The following is a 22,832-nucleotide window of genomic DNA, read 5'->3' as shown; positions in this document are numbered from 1 at the left end:
GCCTGAATTGTATGCCACAAGGTGGCTTGATATGAGGTCGAGAGCCTGTTGATTATACCACGAGATGACTTGTTATTGGCTTGGGCCGTAAGGGGCGCCTCCCGGAGTCTGTACATCCCCAGTGAGTGCGGGTACCCAGTATGAAATGTGATATATCCCGAGGGGCTGATGTTATTCCATGTTATCACCAGAGAGGCTGATACGAGTGATTGTGAGATAGCCCGAGGGGCTGATTCTGTCGGTACTTTGCCCGAGGGACTGGTTTTATATGTTTACCTTTTCTCACTACTTTTTCACTCACTCGTTTAACTATTAAAAGATGTTTTAAAGAAGTTTATACTGAACTAAGGTGTTTTTATAAGATTTCACTATTTTATTGCATCGTATTGGTTATACACTGCCTCTTTGTAGCATTTTGTTGTGTTTTACATATTTTCTTATCGCTCAGCTACTTTTACTTTTATTACTCACTGAGTTGGCGTACTCATATGACTCCCTGCACCCTGTGTGCAGATTCAGGAGCTTCGGGTCTCGCTAGCAAGGGCTGATTGCTTCCAGCAGGCTGTTCGGAGTTCACTAGGTAGCTGCTCGGCGTTCGCAGCCCAGTGTTTCTCCTTCCTATCTTTATTTTTCCTTGTACTAGCCTTGTACTAGACTGTGTAGACTTTTAGAACTCTTAGATGGATATTTTAGATGCTCATGACTGGTGACACCCCGATGTCGGACTGTGTTTTATTTCGTACTTGTTCTATTTCACTTTATTTTTTGTATTTATCACTTATTAATGGCCTAATTATGAAATAAATAACTGTTAATTGGTATTGGGGGTTTGTGTCGGTTGGCCTTGTTTCACGATAGGCAACATCACGACCGAGTCCAGATTTAGGGTCGTGACATGTTGTATCCTGGGGGAGACAAGTCTAGAAGATTACTGCTGGGCTAGTGAAGACTTTGCTGCAGTGGGCTTGAATCTCCTTAAAGAGAGCGAAATATTCGCGCCTCAGCCTGGATTTTTTTTATTTTTTTCATTTTAGTTTTCAACTGTAATTGTATTTTCAGCAACACTTTTCATAGCTACAATAAATGTTCAATTTACCTATCATAGCTATATATCAAATACATAGAGTTATTCTACTGTATCAATCTTTTTTCCAAACCCTCTCTCTTCCTCTTCTCCCTCAACTCTCTCTCATTCTTATATCTCTCTCCTCCCTCTTCCAGTCGCATATCCAACTTCATCGCCACCCGCCGCTGTCCAGCAAGCAGTAACAATAGAGAAGTCACCGCTGGTCATCTTCTTCAGCGAAGCTCTATCGGAGCCCAACCAAACAACCGCCTCCCTTCATCATGAATCAACCTTAAACACCATCGCCATCCATCGTCAAATCCAGATTTGAAACCACAAAGTTATGATCATTCCATTACCGGTGGCGAAAATAATGGTGGAGGAAGATCGGAGGTGTAACCGGATCTAGATCTGACGGAGATGCCAGAATCCATGACTTTTTACCCTTCTATGTATCTCACATCTGAGTGTATTCATCTGGCCAGAAACTTATTCCTCCACCACTGCTTTTCATGCCGGAAAAAGGAGCCTCCTCTTTCTCATCCACTACGTCCCACGCTAGAAAATTATTGTATAAATACAACGTATTTTGTATTTCGTCGGATATCTAAAGTGTATTATATATTTTTGCCGAAGATCCGACGGGACTTGATTGTATTCTCCATTTTTAAATACAATGTATTTTGTATTCTCGTCGGAGGTTTGACTGTATTCTTTATTTTTTTAAATCAAAAAAGTATATTTTTAAAAGAATCTGAAAATATTCTTTATTTTCTTAGTGTAAATATAGTGGTGCTTTGTATTTCTCTAGAGATCCGATCGGGTTTGATTGTATTCTCCTTTTTAAATACTTTTTATATTTTTGCCGGAGATTTGACCGTATTTGACTGTATTCTTCATTTCGTCACTTTTTTTAATGTAAATACATTTAAATAGAGTCCAATACATTCAATCTTGCGATATCAAATAAGGTTGGATACAACTGAATAATATATTCAAACACACTCAAATACACGGGGAAAAAATAAAATAAAAAATAAAACTACAGCTGAATAGTGTATTCAAATACCCTCAAATACAGTGAACTATCCCAAACTAGCCACAAAATATAACTATATAAAATGTAGCTACGGAATGTTAAAAGAGGATTTGGCATTGCATAACAACTTAGTCCAATAATTGGCAGAAAATGGCCTATCTTTTAGCATTTGGCACACGTAGCCTAAATTTAAAATTTAATGATCTTCTCTCTCTTCTACTGGTCCAACCATCACCCTAAAAATAGGCTTTTATTTCTTTTTCGTTAAGATTCAAAAATCTTTCAAGATTTTCTCCCGAATCTCTACAATTTTTTTCTATGTTTTTAAATTATTTCTCACGAGCATTAAAAATGTTAAAAATTATAAATATAATTTGTATATCATAGTGTATAACACAAATAAATTTTATTTTTTGTATATCATACTGTATAACATGTTAAATAACATGTATACCAATATATACATCACAATTTTATTTTTCTTCTTTGTATATATCAAAAATTTATTTTCCTTTGGTAGTTGTCTATAATTTATTATTATCTTTATATCCAAGTGTATAACACAAAACTAATTATATTATTTGTATATCACATTGTATAATACATAATAAAACGTGTATAGCAAAATATATATCACAAATTTATTATCCTTCTTTGTATATATTAAAATGTATATCAAAAAATTGATTTCCTTCATGCATATATCAGTGTATAATATATAATTTCTTATGAATACACACATATATATGTTTGGACCTCGAAAAATTGTATGCACATATTAATTGGTCGCTCTATATTAGAGCTTCGCCCCTCCGTACTTGATGGGTAATACTAGAGTTAATCCACCTGCAAAAATTGCTTAATTTGTCGAATTTTATGCACATGTAAACCATAGAGTTAATCCACCATTTTAATCTCATTTGGAATAGGGAGGGAACGGGGAAGGCAGCAAACAAGAAGGGGGAGGGGGACCAGCGAACAATAGAGGGAGGGCTCCAAACGATTAGGAGAATAAATAATAAAATAGAGTAGCTTTTAGAATTTGGTTATATAATGCCCAATTATTTGGGACTAGCTTTGCCAAAATCTAATACAAGGCTAAAAAATTGCCAATTCCCCTTACATGTTGTTATCAGGTGTCATTTTTTCATGTTATAAAAGCTCCTTAAAGGCAGTGGTTTCTGTAAGTTCCTCTTTCGACTTCAATATAACAGGCCCAAGTCCTTGCAAGCCCAACTACCAATTGATTTCGGGGCCCCATATTCACGTTGACACTAACAGATCAGAGTCTTCTTTCTCAGTGGCCGGAAGCTTAGCTTCTGCCCTCGTCGTCGTCTTCTTCAATTCAGGTTTCATATTCAACAGTTTGGTGAAAGTATTACAGTAATAAATCATAGTGAAGTAGTCGCCAGTCGATCTGAAAAATGGAGAACAACGACGTATTAGGATCATCAACTGCACCATTGACGTGGCATGATTTTCTTCAGCGCATGCGTGATCCATCAGCCACCGATTTCGTCAAAGGTATCAAAAGGTACTACCAATCATCCTCTTATAAAGGCCTGTTTCTGTTGGCACCTGGAAAAATAACCTTACAAATGAGAAGAAATTAGCTAGGAGTAAAGTAGACAGATTACTAAATTAGGATAAAAATTACATTTGATAGTCAAATACATAATTTGTGCGCCAAAAGCAACTTAGGAAAATTTAGAAAGATCAAATTAGGCGCTTACTTTGGATAAAAGAATAAATGATTTTGTTAATTGCAAATTTGGATGAATTTGATTGCCCAAGTCAACTTAGGACAGTTAACTGAGGGGAATAAAAGGAAGAGTAGTTACTTATTCTCTTTTATATATTTTGTCCGCTGCAATATTTAAGTTTGATAGTAACTAATTAAATATGTTTGCTTGAAGTATGTGTTAGAAGATATATCTTAATGACTTATAATTATCATCTTAGCATAATATCTCCTCATACTTTTCGTGATTATAAAACACTTAAGTGGATGCATTCATGGGCTTTGGGTTTTCTACTAACTGCCTAAAATCCTAAAATTTATGACTGCAAATTGGATATGTGCATATCTAATAAGTTCAAATTCACATAAACAGCAATGTATGCCCTTTAAAATCAACTAGGACCTAGAAGAGATGTGGGTATCGTATGTCCATTCCAGGGAAAAGGTTATTACTAATTGGAACTTTTTGCAGTTTTATTGTATCATTCTTGAATAATGCTCCAGACGCAGAGAGGGACAGTGCAGCTGTGCAGGAGTTCCTCGGAAATATGGAAACAGCATTCAGAGCTCATTCACTTTGGGCTGGATGTTCTGAGGAGGAGTTAGAGAGTGCTGGTGAAGTGAGTACACTTTATATGTTGAATAAGGCTTTAACATGAATGTTATCAGTCTTGTTTGTCATTTGCATTTCAAATTCTCTCTCCTCAACCTATCGGCTTTCTTCCAACCCCACAAATCAACCCCTAACCCTACAAGCCCCTAGGGCTTTGGATCAATTGTTAGGACACAACTCGGGATGTGCGGCTAGGGTGCACGTCACAAGTTCAAACACTGCTCCTAACAAGAAGCCCGATATTTTAGTGGAACATGATAGAGTAATGAGCTTATAGTCTCCTGACTTTCAAACTTTTGATATCTGCATGCTAATTTTTGAATATACTGAAGGTTCAGCCTGCTCCATGATATTGATAATTATCAAATATCAAATCTTAAAAGCATAAGTAACAGAAGGAAGTTCCACATATATCCTTATCCAAAAAAACAGGTTCCACATATTTCTCAAATATTTCAAACCTTAAAAGATTAAATAACAGAAGGAGTCAAGGAACAGAAGAAATTCAGATTTCCTCAATGTATTTTTTCCCATGTCTGAATTAGATTTTCTATTGGTAATGTGACTAGAAGTACCAAGTAGAATTATCATATATTCCCTTTTATCTCAGCATGCTTACATCTGTCATAAATTTGTCAGTAAAAGTCTCAGGTTATAATTGTATAAATTTGCTCCAACATGTGGACTCAATATATTGTGTCTTATTCATGGATAGCACATCCTTTATACTCGATGCTTGTGTATGGCTGTATGCTGCTTCTCGACTGATCACAAGTTTAGTTTTTTCTGAGCTGTCTATACTTTGTTTGCTCATATTCGTATTATTTTAAACAACAGGGACTTGAGAAGTATGTTATGACAAAGCTATTTACACGTACATTTGCTTCATTTCCTGAAGATGTGAAAGTTGACGAACAGCTTCATGAGAAAATAGCTTTGATTCAACAATTTGTTAGGCCTGAGAACTTGGATATCAAACCAGTATTTGAAAATGAATCATCATGGTTGGTAAGTGAACTCTGTAAAAAGTAAATTTCTGATGAATCATTAATTGATTCTGTTCAAGATATCATGAAATGAATGCAAGTGAAGTGATTTCTCACTTGATTCCGGAAGATGAAATATTCTCACTTGATTACTGCTGTTGGGACTTGGGCCTGTCACTCATATGATGATGATGCATGGGTGAAGTAATAAAATTACCAGCCTTTATATTTCACAGCAAAATGCACTTGTCTTTGCACAGTTTGTTGGTTCATTAGTCAGTACATATACATAATTTTCCCAAACAAATGTTGCGGGCTCACAGTTTTTCTAATTGAAATGTTCTTGTGGTTTATTTTTATATTCTTGTAAAGCCATCTGTTACATCTTTTGCGAGACGTACTTGATCATTCCTCAACTGTAGTGAGTTTCTTTATACACACACACACACGACACACATTGTAATATGCGTGTGCGTGTGTGTATCTTAGTGGGTGTATGTATGGGTTGCTGATTGGAGGAAAAAAAAAATTATTCTCGCAACCAGTTGTTGAAACTTTGGAAGAGTACATGTCTCTGGAGGATTATTACTACATTAGACAGGTTACGGGCTAAGACAAAGCCACATGTAAATTATTCTTTAGGGAAAGGATAAAGTCATATAAGTGTATCTACGCAAAGAGAGTACCTTTTGCTGATTTAGCCTGCTGAACAGGTTTAGTAATCAAATAAAATAGTCTTTTGCACAGCTATCAGTATTATGATAATAACTGATAAACAAAAAAATAGTATGTTCACAAAAATAACCAAGGTAGAGCTAACCTTCTTGTGTTTGTGCATATATTACACCTTGCCAAGTAGTGTGCTCCAGTACTATGAAAATATTCTCTGATTTTTTTTTTATTTGCCAAAAATAAATAAATTCAGAGTATTTTCACAGTATTGGAGCACACTTTTTTTAAAAAATAGAAATGTCCTCTTTATGCAGTCCCTTTGAGTTGTGATCTCGATTAGAATAAGCATAGCTCTTTCACCCCGTCAAAAATAAGCATAGATCTTTCTTGAATGTCATTGTGCAATGAGATGTCTAACTCTTTCACTACATGCTACATTTTGACAGCTAGCGCAGAAGGAGCTTCAAAAGATAAATATGTACAGGGCACCAAGGGACAAACTTGTGTGCATTCTTAATTGTTGCAAGGTTATCAATAACCTCTTGACTTCTGTTTCAGCAAACGAAAACCCTCCAGGAGCTGATGATTTTCTTCCAGTTCTCATATATGTCACCATAAAGGTAAGCTGGCTCATTTGCATTCATGTGATATATTATTCTTCAGACCTGATGGATCCCTTAGGTTGTGAATGATGGTGTTTGGTATGCTCCCAGAAAACTCATCCAGATGAACTTAAGCGAAATATGAAATAAACTTTAAAAGATAGTCTGCCTTTCCATCGCCAATGATCTACAAAAAACATGAATATGTTGCAGTATTTTCTTCTGTCCTTCTGAGAAACAAAATAAGTGTTGTTTATTCTTTTCCTGCAATGGGGATATTTTGGGGGAGCATTATCTTCTGTCCTACTCAGAACTGTTAAGGCTTCAATTTAGCACGTGTTCAATGTTTTTGCTTAGGCATATTATCATTTATCAGAATCTTCCTTTTATATTCCCTTTATTTCTTCTCATTTTCGGACAAAGTATTGCCTTCTCTATCATGATTATCAGACGGAGGATTTTCCAACTGCATATCATCTTGATATTCAACTCCTTAACTCTTTGCTCACCTTCTGTGACTTCCATGTGCTAGTCTACTGTAATGATTTCCCTATAGGGCAGTTGATTTCAGCATTAGAGGCCTAACGGCACCGAGCAAGGTTTGCCTGGACAATGGTCCAGCTTTGGTACATCCTTATAAAAAATAAAAAAACAACAACTTTGGTACATGTATTGGGGAAAGGATTGCTGGAATGCTGGTACGACTAATTAGTTTTGGATTCTTTTGCCCAAGCTGACTAACATGGGAGATTGTAATTCTCTCTGATGAATCAACAGTAGAAACTTTCTTATTTGCTTATGTTGGAATTCATGAATTCAAATGCATCCGAAAGGGAGGCACCCAGATTAGTGGCGGAAGAATCCATTATTGCACCTTTCTCTTTCCTATCATTGTCACCCGCCTTTCATCCCCCAAATAGCTTGTATGTTATTTTTGAATTGGGCTAACATTATATGAATTGTAACATTATAATTCTCCCGCAGAAATTTGAAGGGAAAAAAAGTGAACTTTAATCTCAATAAGATTCTCGACAAATCCTTGAATTGATGAAACATGAGTGGGATATTCCCAGATCCTCGCGCACACCGTCCTTCCAAATCCCCACAGTATAATCTGATTCACAGTCCTCCGTTTATTTTTACTTTCACAATCTCTTCTATTATCATCTGATGCTATTTTTCTGTTATCCCATCTCTGTACCCATGATTACTAGTGTTGTAAATGAGGTTTTAGTTCCTTGTCTATTTAATACTGAAGAATGATCGAAATTCTTTCTGTTCCCGTTATTCTAATTGACCAATTGTACAATTCTTTTTTTGCCCTTGTACTCAGTTTTTAAATTAGCTTTTATTTTTTGTCACAATCAGGCTAACCCCCCTCAACTGCACTCAAATCTATTGTACATACAAAGGTTTAGGCGGCAAACTCGCTTGGTTTCTGAAGCTGCATACTTCTTCACAAACATTCTTTCTGCAGAATCTTTCATTTTGAATATCGATGCAAAGGCTCTTTCTATGGATGACACCGAGTTTGAAACAAATATGGAATCTGCTCGAGCACTTCTTTCTGGTCTCTCTGCCGACAACAATGTACTGGGTCAAAGTGATCAGAATGTTGGGCCTGTTCCTGGATCAGACACTTATGAGGCTAAACTAAGTTTTAGGTCAAATAGGCCTCAAAGCCCTGCTACACTGCCAAAATTCTCAGTTGCATCAACAGAAACAAAATCCAAGAACGAGGATCCATATGTCAAAAGTCAGTCATCAATGGAAAAGATTCCATCACTCTCGGATCTAGAAAATAGAGGGGCTGGTATGCTTATGAAGGAGGATAGTGTCAGCCAAGTGTTTCAAAGTTTCCCCTACCTATATTCCCAGGCTGGTGACCTAACAGTGGGTGATGTCGAAGAACTATTAAGCAATTACAAGCACCTTGTTTTCAAGTATGTTTGCCTTGCTAAAGGATCCGGCATTGGCAATCCATCTCCACCATTGCCCAATCAAGGACAAAGTCAATTCCCTGAATCTGAAATCACCACTGAATCAAAGGCCACCTCAGCAGGAGAGCCAAATGATGAGATGCAAAAGGATGGTCCCGAGGATTCAAGTTCAGTACTTTCTCAGTCTCTTGAGAGTGATGAATCCAAGTTAAAGGAAAATGAAGTTGTTTCAGGTAGCGGTGAAGAAGGGAGCGAAGTTTTGCAAATATGATTCAGTGGAAAACTAATGTAGAATCATGTTATAGTTTATGTTGTTTCTGTCTGTTTAGCGACAGAATGAGGATCCACTTGATTCTTTCTGGACAGTATAATAGAAGTCAGAAATCCTGATCTTACCAGTATTTTTTGATAACCATGTGGACAATTGACTACTTGGAATCCGCCGTTCTCTCTCTCTCTCTCTCTCTCTCTCTCTCTCTCTCTCTCTCTCTCCCTCCCTCCCTCCCTCCCTCCCTCCCTCTCTCTCTCACTCTCTCCCTCCCTCCCTCTCTCTCTCTCTCTCTCTCTCTCTCTTGTGTGTGTGTGAGAAACTCTTTACAGAAAGAATAACAAACCCTGATGGGTGATATTTTGGAGCACAATGAAATATTTCAAAAAACATGTGATTAATTCTAACAATTTTCTGGTCATTATATAATGGTCAAACCAGGGAAAATCTGGAAATTCTGTTATTGTCCTTAGAAGAGGTTTTAACCCCAACCATTACAACTCTATGAAAGGATCCAACTTAGAGCAAACATTCTGAGATGCTCTATGTAAGCTCCATTTGATTCCTAATCACAGGTGAATACTTTTGATTACATATACTGAGATGCTCTATCTCTTGCCATATACTGATCGGAGAAAAATAGAAGAAGAAGGAAAAAGAAAATAGAAAGAATGCCTCAACCTTCTATGGGAATGGATGCTTAAATATTGACTAGCACCCTGCTTTCTTATCTAGTCATCGATTTAATAATAAAATTATTGAGAAAAGAGAACAACCTGGGGTTCTCATAGCTTAGGTGAGGACCGTATCACGTTTTCAGGTAAAAATAGCACGGGCTAGCGAGTTTTCGGACTGATCATTCAAAAATAGCCAGTGTTTGCAAAGTTATTGAAAAATAGCCACTATTTTGCTGCAACACGAAAAATTCCAGCATAATATACTGGAGATCGGTGCACCTGTGTATGAACTTCCAACATATTATGCTGAAACTCCAACACGCGGAAAGTTCTATTATAATATACTGAAGTTCTAGTATACTTATGTTGGAACTCCAGTAGTATTTATGCTGGAACTCCAGTAGTATTTATGCTGGAACTCCAGTATAATATACTGGAGTATTTTTTCGGATTTTGAACAGTATTTTTGTTCAAATTTATCTTTACATGAAAAGTGACTAAATTTCGATTACTTTTGAAACTGTGGTTATTTTTGAATGACCACTTGTGAATCTTGATATTTTTTAATTTCTCCATAATGCTTTATTTCAATTTCGCGCAGACTTGCATCGAAGTAAAACATCGCGATCAATTCCGGTTTGTAACGATCCACCTTAATTTCCATTATAAATTCCATCTCTTCATGCGCAAAAAAATAAAGGGAAATTTTCATAATTGCTTATAGATTCAAAAAATATTCCATAAACAAATGCAGTACTTTTTACACTGAGGGGTCGTTTGATATGAGGTATAAGAAAGTATAGTGCTGATATAAAAAATTAATATCACCTTAATATTTTGTTTGGTTAGCAAATCTGGTATAAGTTATTCTGGGATAAAAATTAGTACCGGGATAACTTATACCTTGTTGAGGGTGGGTAATTAGTGTCGGGATAACTTATACCTTCTTCTTAGAAATTATGCAATTTTTTTTTTAATGCAACATATAAAACAATGGATAAAAAACAATACCAGGATAACTAATCCCAGCATAAGCCGTATTCAAACCAAACGAGAATAATGCGGAATAAGGTGTATTAATAATGCATGGTAATACATGGATATTTTATTAGTTAAATATTGTTTTTCTTTTCAATTTTTTTTATAATTCTATAAGTGAGAATTACTTAGAGACAAAAAAGTTTCTCCTCTAATTCTATAATAATGCTTTATATAGTAAATTAATTTCTTGACAAGTGCGAGTATTATTCTTTTATTTTTGTGATCTATGCGTAATCTCTTGATTTTCTTGCAAGATTATGAATGTTTTGACTTTTGACCGTTTGAGTAATCCTCATGTGAGAGTCATTTGACTATTTGTAACTTTTATAAAAGGCGTTTGGACATAAAAATTGTAATTTTTGAAAAAAAAAAGGTATTTGGAATTAAGTTGAATAATGATATTTGAATTTGAAACTTAAAAAAATATTACAGTTTTGTGAACGGAGAACAAAAAATTCCTGAAAATTTTGAAAAAGTGGTCAAAATCACTTTTTGATTTTTGAAAAACTTATTTTTGAGATTTTTATAAAAACTGGTAAATTTTCAGGAACAAACATATTTTTGAAAAAAAAAATAAATTACGGAAAAAAAACTATTAACATACGGGGCCATAAATTGTATGAGAACTTTTGCTTTAACGAAGAACATGCATTTGGTTCAAATCTCGATGAGCTACCACAGGCTATTCCGTACAAAGGTTTTAGTTCCCACATGAAACTGTCTTTCTCGAAAACCTCACGTCTTTATTTAGAAAAGAAATGTGAGATTTAACCAAAAAAAGAAAGACAAAAGCTAAAGAACAATGTAGGGGTCACTTGGTCCATTCCATTGAAATAATACTCAACATTAAGTTAATAATTTTTTTATGCGAAATAGAATATAAAAATATTATATAGCATTAGACAATGTAGGAATTGAATAATTTTAAGACAAAATAACTTTAAAAGTAAATAATTTATTCATACTTCATCACAATAAAACAATTCTTTCATTACAAATTAAATTATCCTTAAATAATTGATGTATTAAAATATTCACATAATTAACTTCAACTAAATATTTGGAGAAATAACGAGACCGTATATAACTGTGTAACTTCTCAAAGAATATCTCAAGTTTCAGCTAACTTATCAGACCCGCACTACCTCTGCTACTTCCCCACCTATTCTTTCCACTCCAACCTTCAAATTCTGCATTTTCTTGCACCCTTTACCTTACATTTTTCTGGGTATTCAATCAAAATCCAAGTTTTTTTTTTAAAAAAGACCACATTCCTCTGTATGTTATTACAGTGCTGAGGAGGTTAAAAATGGGTAAGAAAAGCTGGATTTTGTGGGTTGTGACTCTGCTGCTATGTTGGAGCAAGATTGCAATGGCTAAAAAGAACATCAAGTATAAGGACCCAAAACAACCAGTTGAGGTTAGAGTTAAAGATCTTCTTGGTAGAATGACCCTTGCAGAAAAGATTGGTCAGATGACTCAGATTGATAGGTCTAGTGCTACAATCCAAGTCATGAAAGATTACTATATTGGTAACTTTTCAAATCTCTGTAGTATTACTACCTCCGTTCCAATTAAATATATGATTTAACATTTGTGCTGTTATATAACTTTTGAAACTTGTGCCTTAAACATGTCATAATATTTGTGCCGCTATAAAAGATTTTGGTTGTGAAAGATTCTGGTTAAGGGTAACATAGGAAGTGCAAAGTTAACTGTTTTTAAATTTAGAGGTGTGTCATTCTTTTTGGAACAGACTAAAAATTAATATGTATCACATAAATTGAACGAGGAAGTATCATTTCCATGTTTGTATATTTCTTTCTGCTATACATTTGTTTCTTTTGCGTCTATTTTTTTTGTTTTTCTAGTTGGTTTGTACTGTTAGTTTCTGGAGATTTGAAATATTGTCGAAGATTGTTTTGAAAGCTTGAAGTATATGGTAGTAGTAGTATCATTTGCATATTTGTTTATTGCTTTTTTTTTTTCTTGCATTTATTTTCTTTGTTAGTTGTCTTACTTTTCTTATAGATTTGATAATGTCAAGTTGTTCCTGAGCCGAGGGTCTATCGGAAACAACGACTCTGCTCTATCGGGGTAGGGGTAAGGTCTGCGTACACACTACCCTCCCCAGACCCCACTTAGTGGGACTTTACTGGGTCGTTGTTGTTGATAATGTCAAGTTGAAGTCGATTGTTATGAGAAATTGAGTTTTAACTCCCTATGAATTACATTAGTATAATTTCACATCTGTATTTTTGATAAGGAACATTTCACATCCATATAGTTGTATTCTTTACATATTCTTCTAAGTTTTTTGCTTTTCTTTGCATCTTTTGATGATGATAAGTTACTAGCAGTTACTTTCTTTGAGATTCAGTTTAATAGTTGGAGATTTGACAATTCCAGCTTAATAGTTGCAAGTATACATGGTTACTCCAGCATTTTTTGACAATTCAACTACAAGATCAGGAACTGCAAAATTGATGGAATAAGAATTAAGTAGAAAGAGTATGCGAAAGAGCTGAAATGAATAGAGCAATAAGGCAAATTGAGCTAAAGTTAGATCCTTTTCAGTTTTCACTGATTCAGTTTCTTCATTGAAATTTGATTTATCCAGAGTACGCATAGGCTGTCGATGGAGTTTGGAAGCATGTTTTCAACATCTTTTTGTTATACCTCAGTCTTGGCTTTTATTGATTAATGATTAGGACCTTTTGAAAAATGAAACTATGAAATTGGAAGAAATGATTATTAAGTGCAAAACCAGTGATCGGCGAAATGATTATTTGTACAAATCAACTGCAAACAACATTTATTTTACAGTTGTTTGCTTATATTCAGATTCTGATATGATAGTTGTTATGAAGCAGTAATTAACAACAAAACATGAACTCCAGGAATATCTTTTAAGAACCAAGCAATTACTAACATCTTCTAAATAACCCATTGTCAAAATAAACTAGGAAATAGACTGGATTATGTTTACCTTTTTTGAGATGAAAGATGGATTATATTTACCTGTGTTTAAAAATTAAGATGTAGGGGGTCAAATCCCAATCAAAGGCTCTCCCACTTTTGCTTAACATATTTTGTGGGCACGACATACAGAAAATTGAAGTTTTTGTTCGGTTATTCTAATTTAGGGAGTGTATTAAGTGGTGGGGGAAGTGAGCCACTTCCGAAAGCTACTGCTGCAGATTGGGTTAATATGGTGAATGACTACCAAAATGGTTCTATGTCAACTCGCCTTGGGATTCCAATGATATATGGGATTGATGCCATTCATGGACACAACAATGTTTTCAATGCCACCATATTTCCACATAACGTTGGGCTTGGAGCTGCTAGGTAATGAAATTTTTACATGTATGTTTTCTTAAAGTACAACATTCTTTGTCGAGTGTTGACATATCAAAGTTATAATTTCAAGCTTCATTTTTCTTTTCTTGAAAAAGTTTAATAATTTCATTTGGGGAAATAACATTGGGATCAGCCATTTATTGGCCGTTAATAGACAGTTCTGCTAAATGACATCACTTTTCAAGATATATCGCAATTCATATAACTTATGCCCAGTAACTGTGTCTCATATGTAAGTTGTATCTTGGAACTATGAATGTATTGTATGTTCAAAAGCTTTTTCTGATATCATCTACGATCATTTTTGCATTTTTGGAAATGTTTCCCAGTTCAAAGTGACATGATGTTGGCCTTATCTTTTTGTTTTCTAAAAAAGATGTTGGTCTTATCTGAACATTCTGCCAAATATCTATTCTTCAGGGACCCTGAACTCATGCGAAGGATTGGTGCTGCTACTGCTCTTGAAGTTAGAGCTACAGGGATTCCTTATGCATTTGCTCCTTGCATCGCTGTAGGTGATACCATCAGATTTCTAATTTATCTTGTCACAATTAGTGGCATTCTTTTTACTTCATATTGTAAACTTTCAAGTTTTTCTTTAAACCTCTGTGGGCAGGTTTGCAGAGATCCTAGGTGGGGCCGCTGTTATGAAAGTTATAGTGAAGATCCCAAGATTGTTCAAGAAATGACAGATATTATAATTGGGTTACAAGGCGAAATTCCTTATGAATCGAGGAAGGGCATACCTTATGTTGCTGGAAAGTATGGAAACTTTGAAGGCAATGCCATAAGTATTGTTTTATATGCTGCTCTTTGAAAGTTAGAACTTATATATACGGTCAATTTCCTCATCATTCTGCAAAGAATTGTCCAACCTAAGTTAATGAGAACCTTGACTGCTATTTAGCTTGCTTGTTCTCACTAGTGTGCAATGAGGTCCAATATGAGATGCTTTATACTAATGTTGTTTTCCAAAATTTTTTAGCCTATTTTTGTAGTTATTGTCAATTATTTGATGAGCCTTTTATGAATCAGTTAAGATCTTATATTTACATTTTGATATTGGTTCTTGGGTAATTAAATTCTAAGTTTCTGTGAATTTATCTGCCTGTGAAAGGATTGCCCTTGAGTAATAATCCACCAACTCTCCTGATTTTCAGGAATAAGGTGGCTGCTTGTGCAAAGCACTTTGTTGGCGATGGGGGCACAACTAAGGGTATTAATGAGAATAACACCGTGACTAACATGCATGAGTTACTAAGTATTCACATGCCTGCCTACGACGACGCAATTATCAAAGGTGTTGCTACAGTAATGGCTTCTTATTCTAGCTGGAATGGCCAAAAGATGCATGCAAACCATGATCTAGTTACTGGTTTTCTCAAGGGCACACTCAAGTTCAAGGTAATGTTTTAAAAATATCATGAAATTAAATAAACCTCAGTGGTCAATTCGGAAGCTTGCAGACCCTTCGTCTGAAAAATATGGAATGGAGGGGACTAGTTATTTTTCACATTGGAAGTACAGAAATGTGGAACTAACATCCTCCGAAATATAGTTTTGATATTTAATGTGTTTGCTCATTAATACTATGTTGTATCACCTATAGTTGCACCATTTGAAGGTGATATTACTGATTGGTGTTGATAATCTACCAGGGTTTTGTCATTTCAGATTGGGAAGGTATTGACAGGATTACCTCTCCACCTCATGCCAACTACACTTATTCAGTTGAGAGTAGCATTCTAGCTGGAATAGACATGGTAAGATCTTTTTAGTGTCAACATTCAGCTATATTCTGAAAACTGCTATTAGTACTTTGAGAGCTGGAACAAATTAATATTCAGCTGCATTGTGTTTGAGAAATTTTTAGGGTTCAATCTAAATCAGGAATATTTTCAAATTGGTCATTTGCAGGTTATGGTCCCATATAATTTCACCGAGTTTATCAATGATCTCACTTACCTTGTCAAGAACAATTTTATCCCAATGGCTCGTATTGATGATGCAGTGGAGAGGATTTTGTTAGTTAAATTTACCATGGGACTTTTTGAGAACCCCTACACTGATTTCAGCCTCATCAAAGAGGTCGGGAGCCAGGTAGGTCACTAACACGTGATACTTTACATTTCAGGCCTCATTTACTCAGTGCATGTGTCCATAGTTTGAGGTATACCTTTTAAATGTTTGAATTGTGAAATTCAGCTCTTGTGGTTGTAATAACCCCTGGTTTGCGATCAGGAACACAGGAACTTAGCAAGGGAAGCTGTGCGGAAATCTCTTGTACTGCTGAAGAATGGGAAAACTGCTAATGACCCATTGCTACCTCTTCCTAAGAAAGTGTCTAAAATTTTGGTCGCTGGTAGCCATGCTGATAACTTAGGTTTTCAATGTGGTGGATGGACTATTGCGTGGCAGGGGTTTAGTGGTAATGACGATACAGGAGGTATTGTCAATCTATATCTTCTGATGCATTTCATAAGACCACTAATAATACATTTTAATGACTTCCTGTGAATAGAAAATTCAAAAAATACTTGACCTTATAATTTCTTGAATAAGCTCCCCACCCCCACCATAACATGACAAGGAAAAAAACAAGCAGACCGAGTATAGAAGTTGCTCTCATAATATAATTGAATCGTGCAAAAAATCATTTGGAAAAATGTTATAGACTCTAAAGTTGTGGTTATTGGAAACTGCAGCAGACTAAATAAGTAATGTCGGTAATGCACAAATAACCATTTGCTCTTGTGAGTCGACTAGTGTTGAGAGATGGCTGAACAGAATTAACTTCATTAAGAGATGGCTGAACAGAATTAACTTCATTAACAGGGACTACCATCCTTGGTGCAATAAAGTCTGCAGTAGATCCAGGAACAGAAGTAACCTATGTTGAGAATCCTGACAGCAAGTATGCTAGTTCTGGTGGCTTTGACTATGCTATTGTGGTTGTTGGCGAGCGTCCTTATGCTGAGACGGCAGGAGACAGTCCTACTCTCACAATAGCAGATTCTGGGCCTGATGTCATTAACCATGTTTGCCCGTCCGTGAAGTGTGTTGTAATCATCATATCTGGTCGACCGCTTGTGATTGAACCATATCTACCTTCAATTGATGCACTTGTAGCAGCCTGGTTACCTGGTAGTGAAGGACAAGGTATCACTGATATTCTCTTTGGGGACTATGGATTTACTGGAAAACTTCCAAGAACATGGTTCAAAACTGTAGATCAACTTCCAATGAACGTTGGTGACCCCCACTATGATCCACTGTTTCCTTTTGGATTTGGGCTCAACACATCTAAGTCAACAGTGGCAAGGTAAATATCATCACTCAGGCCAGATGCTTAAGCTTGCTAGTTTTAATAAAAATTTCTGTCCTTCCAATAGTTTTATTCAGTATGTACGTTGCTGCTTCCTTCATCCTTCGTTTTTTCCTGTTTCACATCAGTGCCACTCAATGCTGTTTCCAGAGTATAGCGTACACATTTTCTGTCAATTCCTTGCTTAAGCATAATGTTTAACTGCACATGAAAGTAACTAATCCTAGTCGACACCCAACGTGTTTCCTTTTTGCTTCTTCTTAATTATCAACATGATTCAGAAGTATTTCTAGATATTGATTCCAAAAGTAATGTCTTTAATCATGACGGCTAGTTTTATTTTAGAGCTGCTAAAGTTTATTTGACATGATAACGATCAGTATTATTTTTGTATGAATTTCTTTGTAATTGTGATTGGTGCCATCTTTGCACAGGTCTGTATCGTCAGGTGCTGTTGGAAAGCCATATGTCTTTGGGATTATGGTTTCTGTATTTATTGGTTTGTGGAGTGTATCCAGAGCATTCTATTGACTTGAAACTACAAATTTATTAGACTTCGAAGGATTAGAAAGACTAGCATTTCTTCAGTAGCTCTGTAGTCTTCTATTTCTCTTCAAGCATGCAGAATTATATCTCCATGAAACAGAGAAGAATAGCCTCTCTGCTTCCACAATGTAGGGATAACGTCTGTGTACACACTACCCTCCCCAGACTCCACTGTGTGGGATTATATTGGATATGTTGTTGTTGTTGAAAAAGAGAAGAATAACTGGTTATGATTAAATAGAGATCCATGTTGCAGCATGAGCAACTCATTTGTAGATGGTTTCGCTGTCTTTGTATTCCAGGTGGACATAATTGTTGTCCCAATCCTACATGTATTTACCTTTTGGTTATTAAATATACAGGTTGATGTCTGTGTCAAACCTCTCACCACAACGGTGACATTAGTTTAAAGGGAAATTACCAACTATGTTCATTTATAAGAAGCTCATTACAAAAATTGGTCAATTGATAAAATATTATTAATATTAGTCAAATTAGCCAATTAGCTATTTGTAGCAAAAAAATATCAAATTTTTGCTTTGTTTTGAGTGGGTGTTATTAGAATAGATTGGGCACAACTTAAGGAGCTTGAATCTCAGTTTTGGGATGATTTGGTGAAGTTTTGAGGTGGTTTGAATTGAAAATTCGAAGTTTTGAGGTGGTTTGAATTGAAAATTCGAAGTAAAAGCTGAACATAAAAAAATGATATATGTATCATATTGTGTATCGTTTGTGTATCACATATGTATCAATTGTGTATCACATGTATAACCGTGTATACCTGTGTGTGAGATACATGCATGATACATGTTTGATACATGTGTCACAGAAGACTTTTTTGAACTCGATTTAATTACGAATTTTGATACAAAACCAGTCCAAATCCCCTCCAATTTTCCTCAAATTTTGTATATTGACTTATCTATATATTTTCAATGAATTTCAACTATACCCATTGAAAAAGTTCCTTTTTTGTTTAGATTTTTGGAATATTGTATAGATTTTTGTATTTCATCACCTTATTTGCTACCCCGTCCATGAAATTTCCTTTCCGTCTTGTATCTAATGTTGCTAATCACGCTTAAAAATATGGAAGGTGATTTTTGCATGTGATTCTTTGAGAGAGAAAAAACTTATTATTTGGTTTTTCAATTTTTGTTGGCTAGTTTTGGTAAGTCTATGACTAATGGCTAGAGGTTGGTAAGTTGAGATTTATTTGAGACATTTGTGTAAGTTTTCCTAGTTTAAAAGAAAAGAAAAAACTATTGTTGAGCGTTACACTTTTTGTTATGTAATCTTACAAACTTGAATGTTTACACTTTCTGGCTTACAAATTGGTTATGGATGAATTCTTATGTGAATAACAATGTTGTACAATGTAGATCTTGTTATGCAATTATTACAACTTAAATTATTTTTATTTAAATATTAGGCAAAATACATAAAGACCCTATTAAACTTGTCCAAAAAACAAGTTTGAACACTTTAACTAAACGGACGTTCTTTTACCCCTCTAAACATATTGGAAGTGAATTTTGTTTCACCCTCCATGACCCCAAACCAGTTAAAGACTAACGAGTGTGAGCCACGCTCTTTCTGGTGATGCCACGTCATTAATGAACTCACCCTTTTAATGATCTGGTCCATTACCTAAAAACCCACCCGACTAAAATACCCGATCCACTATTTTTTATTTTTTACTCTAGGCTAATTTACTCCATCTTATTTCTCTTTAAATAAAACGAGAAAAGAGCTGAGAAAGTCAAAACCTAGTGTCGATTTTCCCCCAAATCTCGTCAATTAGAATGTAGATACCGAAGATCGTTGGCTTATCTTGTAGGTTCTTCTTGTTTTCTTCAATCTCTTGTTGATTTTGAAGTGTAAAAAAATATTTACGGGCGTTTTTCTTGTTTACTGATTTCAGTTCGAAGAAAGGGCTTTTGAGCTCGTTACACTAAGGATGTTCCATGGAGGTCAGTTACAACACTATCCTATCAACTTCGAATGAGGTATTATGACAGAGTACTTTGATATTGATGTTGACAGATTTTCGTATTTTGAGTTTGTAGACTATGTGGAAAAAAATGGGTATACTTGTGAAACATGTGACATTTATGTAAGGCCACCTAATTCTAGCACTTTGATCAAAAATTTAACTAATAGAGATATTATGGGTATTGTGCCTCTATTAAAAAATAAGGATATATCTGAAGTGTATGTGTTCCACTCTGTTGATGAAGCATTAGTAGTCCCTCCAGCTATTGAATATGTAAGCCATGTGTGTGGGAAATCTAGTATGTCTTTTGATAAAGGGATAAATCAAAGTGTTGGGGACAGTGAAGGTGTAGGGTTTGAAGAACCACAAAATAGTGTCCCTGCTGTTGATAATGTGCCTAGTGGGAATGAGGGTGGCCATTCTAATCTTGATGATACTCCATTAGTTGAAACTGATGTAAAAAGTAGTGACCATAGTACATATTCAGAAATTGAAGAGCTGTTTGATGAAGGGGAAGAAGAATATGGTAGTGATGTTGATGAGGAGTATAGGAATTTAGGAGAAGAGAGTAAAAAGGTGCATAGAATGAAGAGAAAAGAGAAAGAGGTTCAAACTAGACATGCTAAGTTAGATAAAAAGGGTCCAGATGTAGGATATGATGAGTATGCAGCTAGGAAGAAGACATCTTTAGAGGGTAAGATTGCTGGAGATGAGCCATATTATCCCTCAGATGAAGATGCTAGTTTTGAAACAAATCTTGGTGAAACTGTTTATGATGAAGGTGAAGATGAAGTCCAACAGCCAGTAAGAGCAAGAAGAAAGCAGCAAAATAGGGTTATATTTGATCCTAGTTATAAGTTAATTGTTTGGGATATTGGGCTTTCTTTTGAGGGTGTTAGACAGTTTAGAGAAGCACTTACTAAATATGCAGCTGATGATTTCTGAACAAAATGTGCAACTCAAAATACTTAGCAGAAAGATACAAGGACAGAATAATTTCTGAACCAAATATTAGAATCTTTAAGTTTCAGGAGTTAGAAGTGTATATTGGAAAGACTATTACAAGGAAAACCAAGAATACTGTGTTAAAACAGATTATGGGAGGCCATGTTAAGGAGTTTGGCAGAATTCTGGACTACAGAGATGAGCTGCTAAGGACTAATCCAGGCAGCACATGTGTTGTGAGATTTAGTGAAGAAACATATGAAGATGGAAGGAAAATATTTTTAGCATCTTATATCTGCTTTTATGCATTGAAGAAGGCCTTCCTGGATGGTTGTAGGAGGTGTATTGGGTTTGATGGTTTTTTTCGAAAGGTGTATGTAAAGGGCAATTACTTGTGGTTGTTTGTAAGGATGAGAATAATCAAATGTTACCATTGGCTTGGGCTGTAGTTGAAGTTGAAAACATATTTAATTGGAGATGGTTTGTGAACCTTTTAAAGAATTATATTGAGCTTGGAGATGGGACAGAGTTGATTGTTATTACAGACATGCAGAAGGTAACTTATATTATGTTAAATGTGTTGTTCAAATCTGTTAATCTGTTTATTCTTTTAATTGTTTATCTTTTATATGTTGTAGGGACTTGACAAAGCAATCACTGAGATCATCCCACAGGCAGAACATAGGATGTGTGTCAGGCACATCCTAGCAAACTGGTCAAAAAAAATGGAGAGACATTGAGGGAAGGAACTATTTTTGGAGATATGCTAGGTCAACTTACGAACAAGAGTTAAAGAAAAATGTTAATCACATAGAGAAACTAGAAGATAAAATAGTTGAGGACCTACTATATTATAACAAAGAGAGGTGGTGCAAGGTATATTTCAAGTATTTCAGCAATTGTGATAATGTTGACAATAATATGGCTGAAACTTTTAATTCTTGAATATTGGGGCCAAAACACAAGATAATCATCACAATGCTTGAAGAGATCATGGTGTAGATGATGATAAGAATAGCACAAATGAGGGATTTATGTGACATTTGGACCGGTGACATTTCTCCAATGGCACTGAAGGTGTTACAGGAGAACACAACAAAATCAATGAAATGTGTGGTGCACTAGAATGGTCAATATGGTTATGAAATGAAGGAAGGACACGCCAGTAAGCATATAGTGAATCTGAACAGGCTAACCTGTATTTGTAGAGCTTGGATGTTGAAGGGTATACCATGTGCTCATGCTGTAGCTGCTATCCATTTCAAGAAATTGGAGATAGTTAACTACATTGCGCATTGATACCATAGGGAGACTTATATGAAGATCTATAGTCACTTCCTTCAGCCTGTACAAAATATGAAGATGTGGCCACAATCACAAAACCCTTCAGTTATACCACCAGAAGTAAGAGTAATGCCTAGGGGTGGACGTTCGGTACTTCGGTACGGTATTTAATAACTATATTTCGGTACTTCGGTATTTGGTATATTAATTGTGCATATCAAATACAGCACCAAAGTAGTTCTTTACGGTTTGGTATTTTCTTATTTGGTTCGATACGGTTTCGGTATCATACCAAAGTCTTTCAAATCTCCCATGATTATGTTATGCCTATTGCCTAATGTCTCTTATGAATTCTGCTGAGAATTCAACCACTCAAAGGAAACTTGAAAAATAGAATCTTGATAATTACATAGAGCAAATTGATCATTTGCTAGTGCATCATGCTTCATGCCCAATTCTTTTACTCTTGAAAATAAGAAGTTTCATCCACAAGTTAAATACTTCAAGTACATTAAGTGTACACCAATGTTTGCAGATAGCAACTTTGCTTCTTTCCAAAAAAAAGAAAAAACTATAGTATCCTTGTCAAACTACTGCATCCAGATTCTATTAGCAGAAGAATCTATTACCCGTAAGTCTGTATCTAAGCCTAAAGAGGCCACTAGGCATGCTAAGGTATTAGGGAATTAGGGGCTTGGGGTGTTCGGCTTAGGCTTATTGGGCTGAAA

The 22,832-nt window shown here is 35.4% G+C and overlaps 2 protein-coding genes across 2 annotated transcripts; both read left to right on the top strand.

The window, feature by feature from the left end:
• The first annotated feature begins 3,293 nt into the window (after positions 1-3,293).
• Positions 3,294-9,099, top strand: LOC107829347 (vacuolar protein sorting-associated protein 9A-like). The gene is made up of 5 exons (XM_075217744.1): positions 3,294-3,639; positions 4,319-4,466; positions 5,297-5,467; positions 6,564-6,737; positions 8,088-9,099. The coding sequence occupies exons 1-5, from the start codon at positions 3,530-3,532 to the stop codon at positions 8,928-8,930; spliced, it is 1,446 nt and encodes a 481-aa protein (XP_075073845.1). The 5' UTR covers positions 3,294-3,529; the 3' UTR covers positions 8,931-9,099.
• A 2,658-nt stretch (positions 9,100-11,757) lies between these two features.
• On the top strand, positions 11,758-18,156 carry LOC107782964 (uncharacterized). Its single transcript, XM_075217743.1, has 10 exons — positions 11,758-12,177; positions 13,792-13,996; positions 14,429-14,519; positions 14,625-14,770; positions 15,169-15,412; positions 15,667-15,771; positions 15,926-16,108; positions 16,250-16,454; positions 16,844-17,330; positions 17,768-18,156. The coding sequence occupies exons 1-10, from the start codon at positions 11,955-11,957 to the stop codon at positions 17,862-17,864; spliced, it is 1,986 nt and encodes a 661-aa protein (XP_075073844.1). The 5' UTR covers positions 11,758-11,954; the 3' UTR covers positions 17,865-18,156.
• Positions 18,157-22,832: the final 4,676 nt, after the last annotated feature.

Source organism: Nicotiana tabacum, chromosome 7 (genome assembly GCF_000715075.1).
Source record: "Nicotiana tabacum cultivar K326 chromosome 7, ASM71507v2, whole genome shotgun sequence".
Taxonomy (NCBI): Eukaryota; Viridiplantae; Streptophyta; class Magnoliopsida; order Solanales; family Solanaceae; genus Nicotiana; species Nicotiana tabacum.
The sequence above is the reverse complement of the archived record's forward strand: the minus strand, read 5'-3'. Positions and strand labels throughout refer to the sequence as shown.

Bases quoted from the DNA above. Each gene is read 5' to 3' on its own strand.
- LOC107829347 (XM_075217744.1), top strand. From the start codon at position 3,530: ATGGAGAACAACGACGTATTAGGATCATCAACTGCACCATTGACGTGG. The intron at 3,640-4,318 runs GTACTACCAATC...AACTTTTTGCAG, and splicing joins TTCGTCAAAGGTATCAAAAG to TTTTATTGTATCATTCTTGA. The intron at 6,738-8,087 runs GTAAGCTGGCTC...TGTCACAATCAG, and splicing joins TCATATATGTCACCATAAAG to GCTAACCCCCCTCAACTGCA.
- LOC107782964 (XM_075217743.1), top strand. From the start codon at position 11,955: ATGGGTAAGAAAAGCTGGATTTTGTGGGTTGTGACTCTGCTGCTATGT. The intron at 15,413-15,666 runs GTAATGTTTTAA...ATAATCTACCAG, and splicing joins AGGGCACACTCAAGTTCAAG to GGTTTTGTCATTTCAGATTG. The intron at 16,109-16,249 runs GTAGGTCACTAA...GTTTGCGATCAG, and splicing joins TCAAAGAGGTCGGGAGCCAG to GAACACAGGAACTTAGCAAG.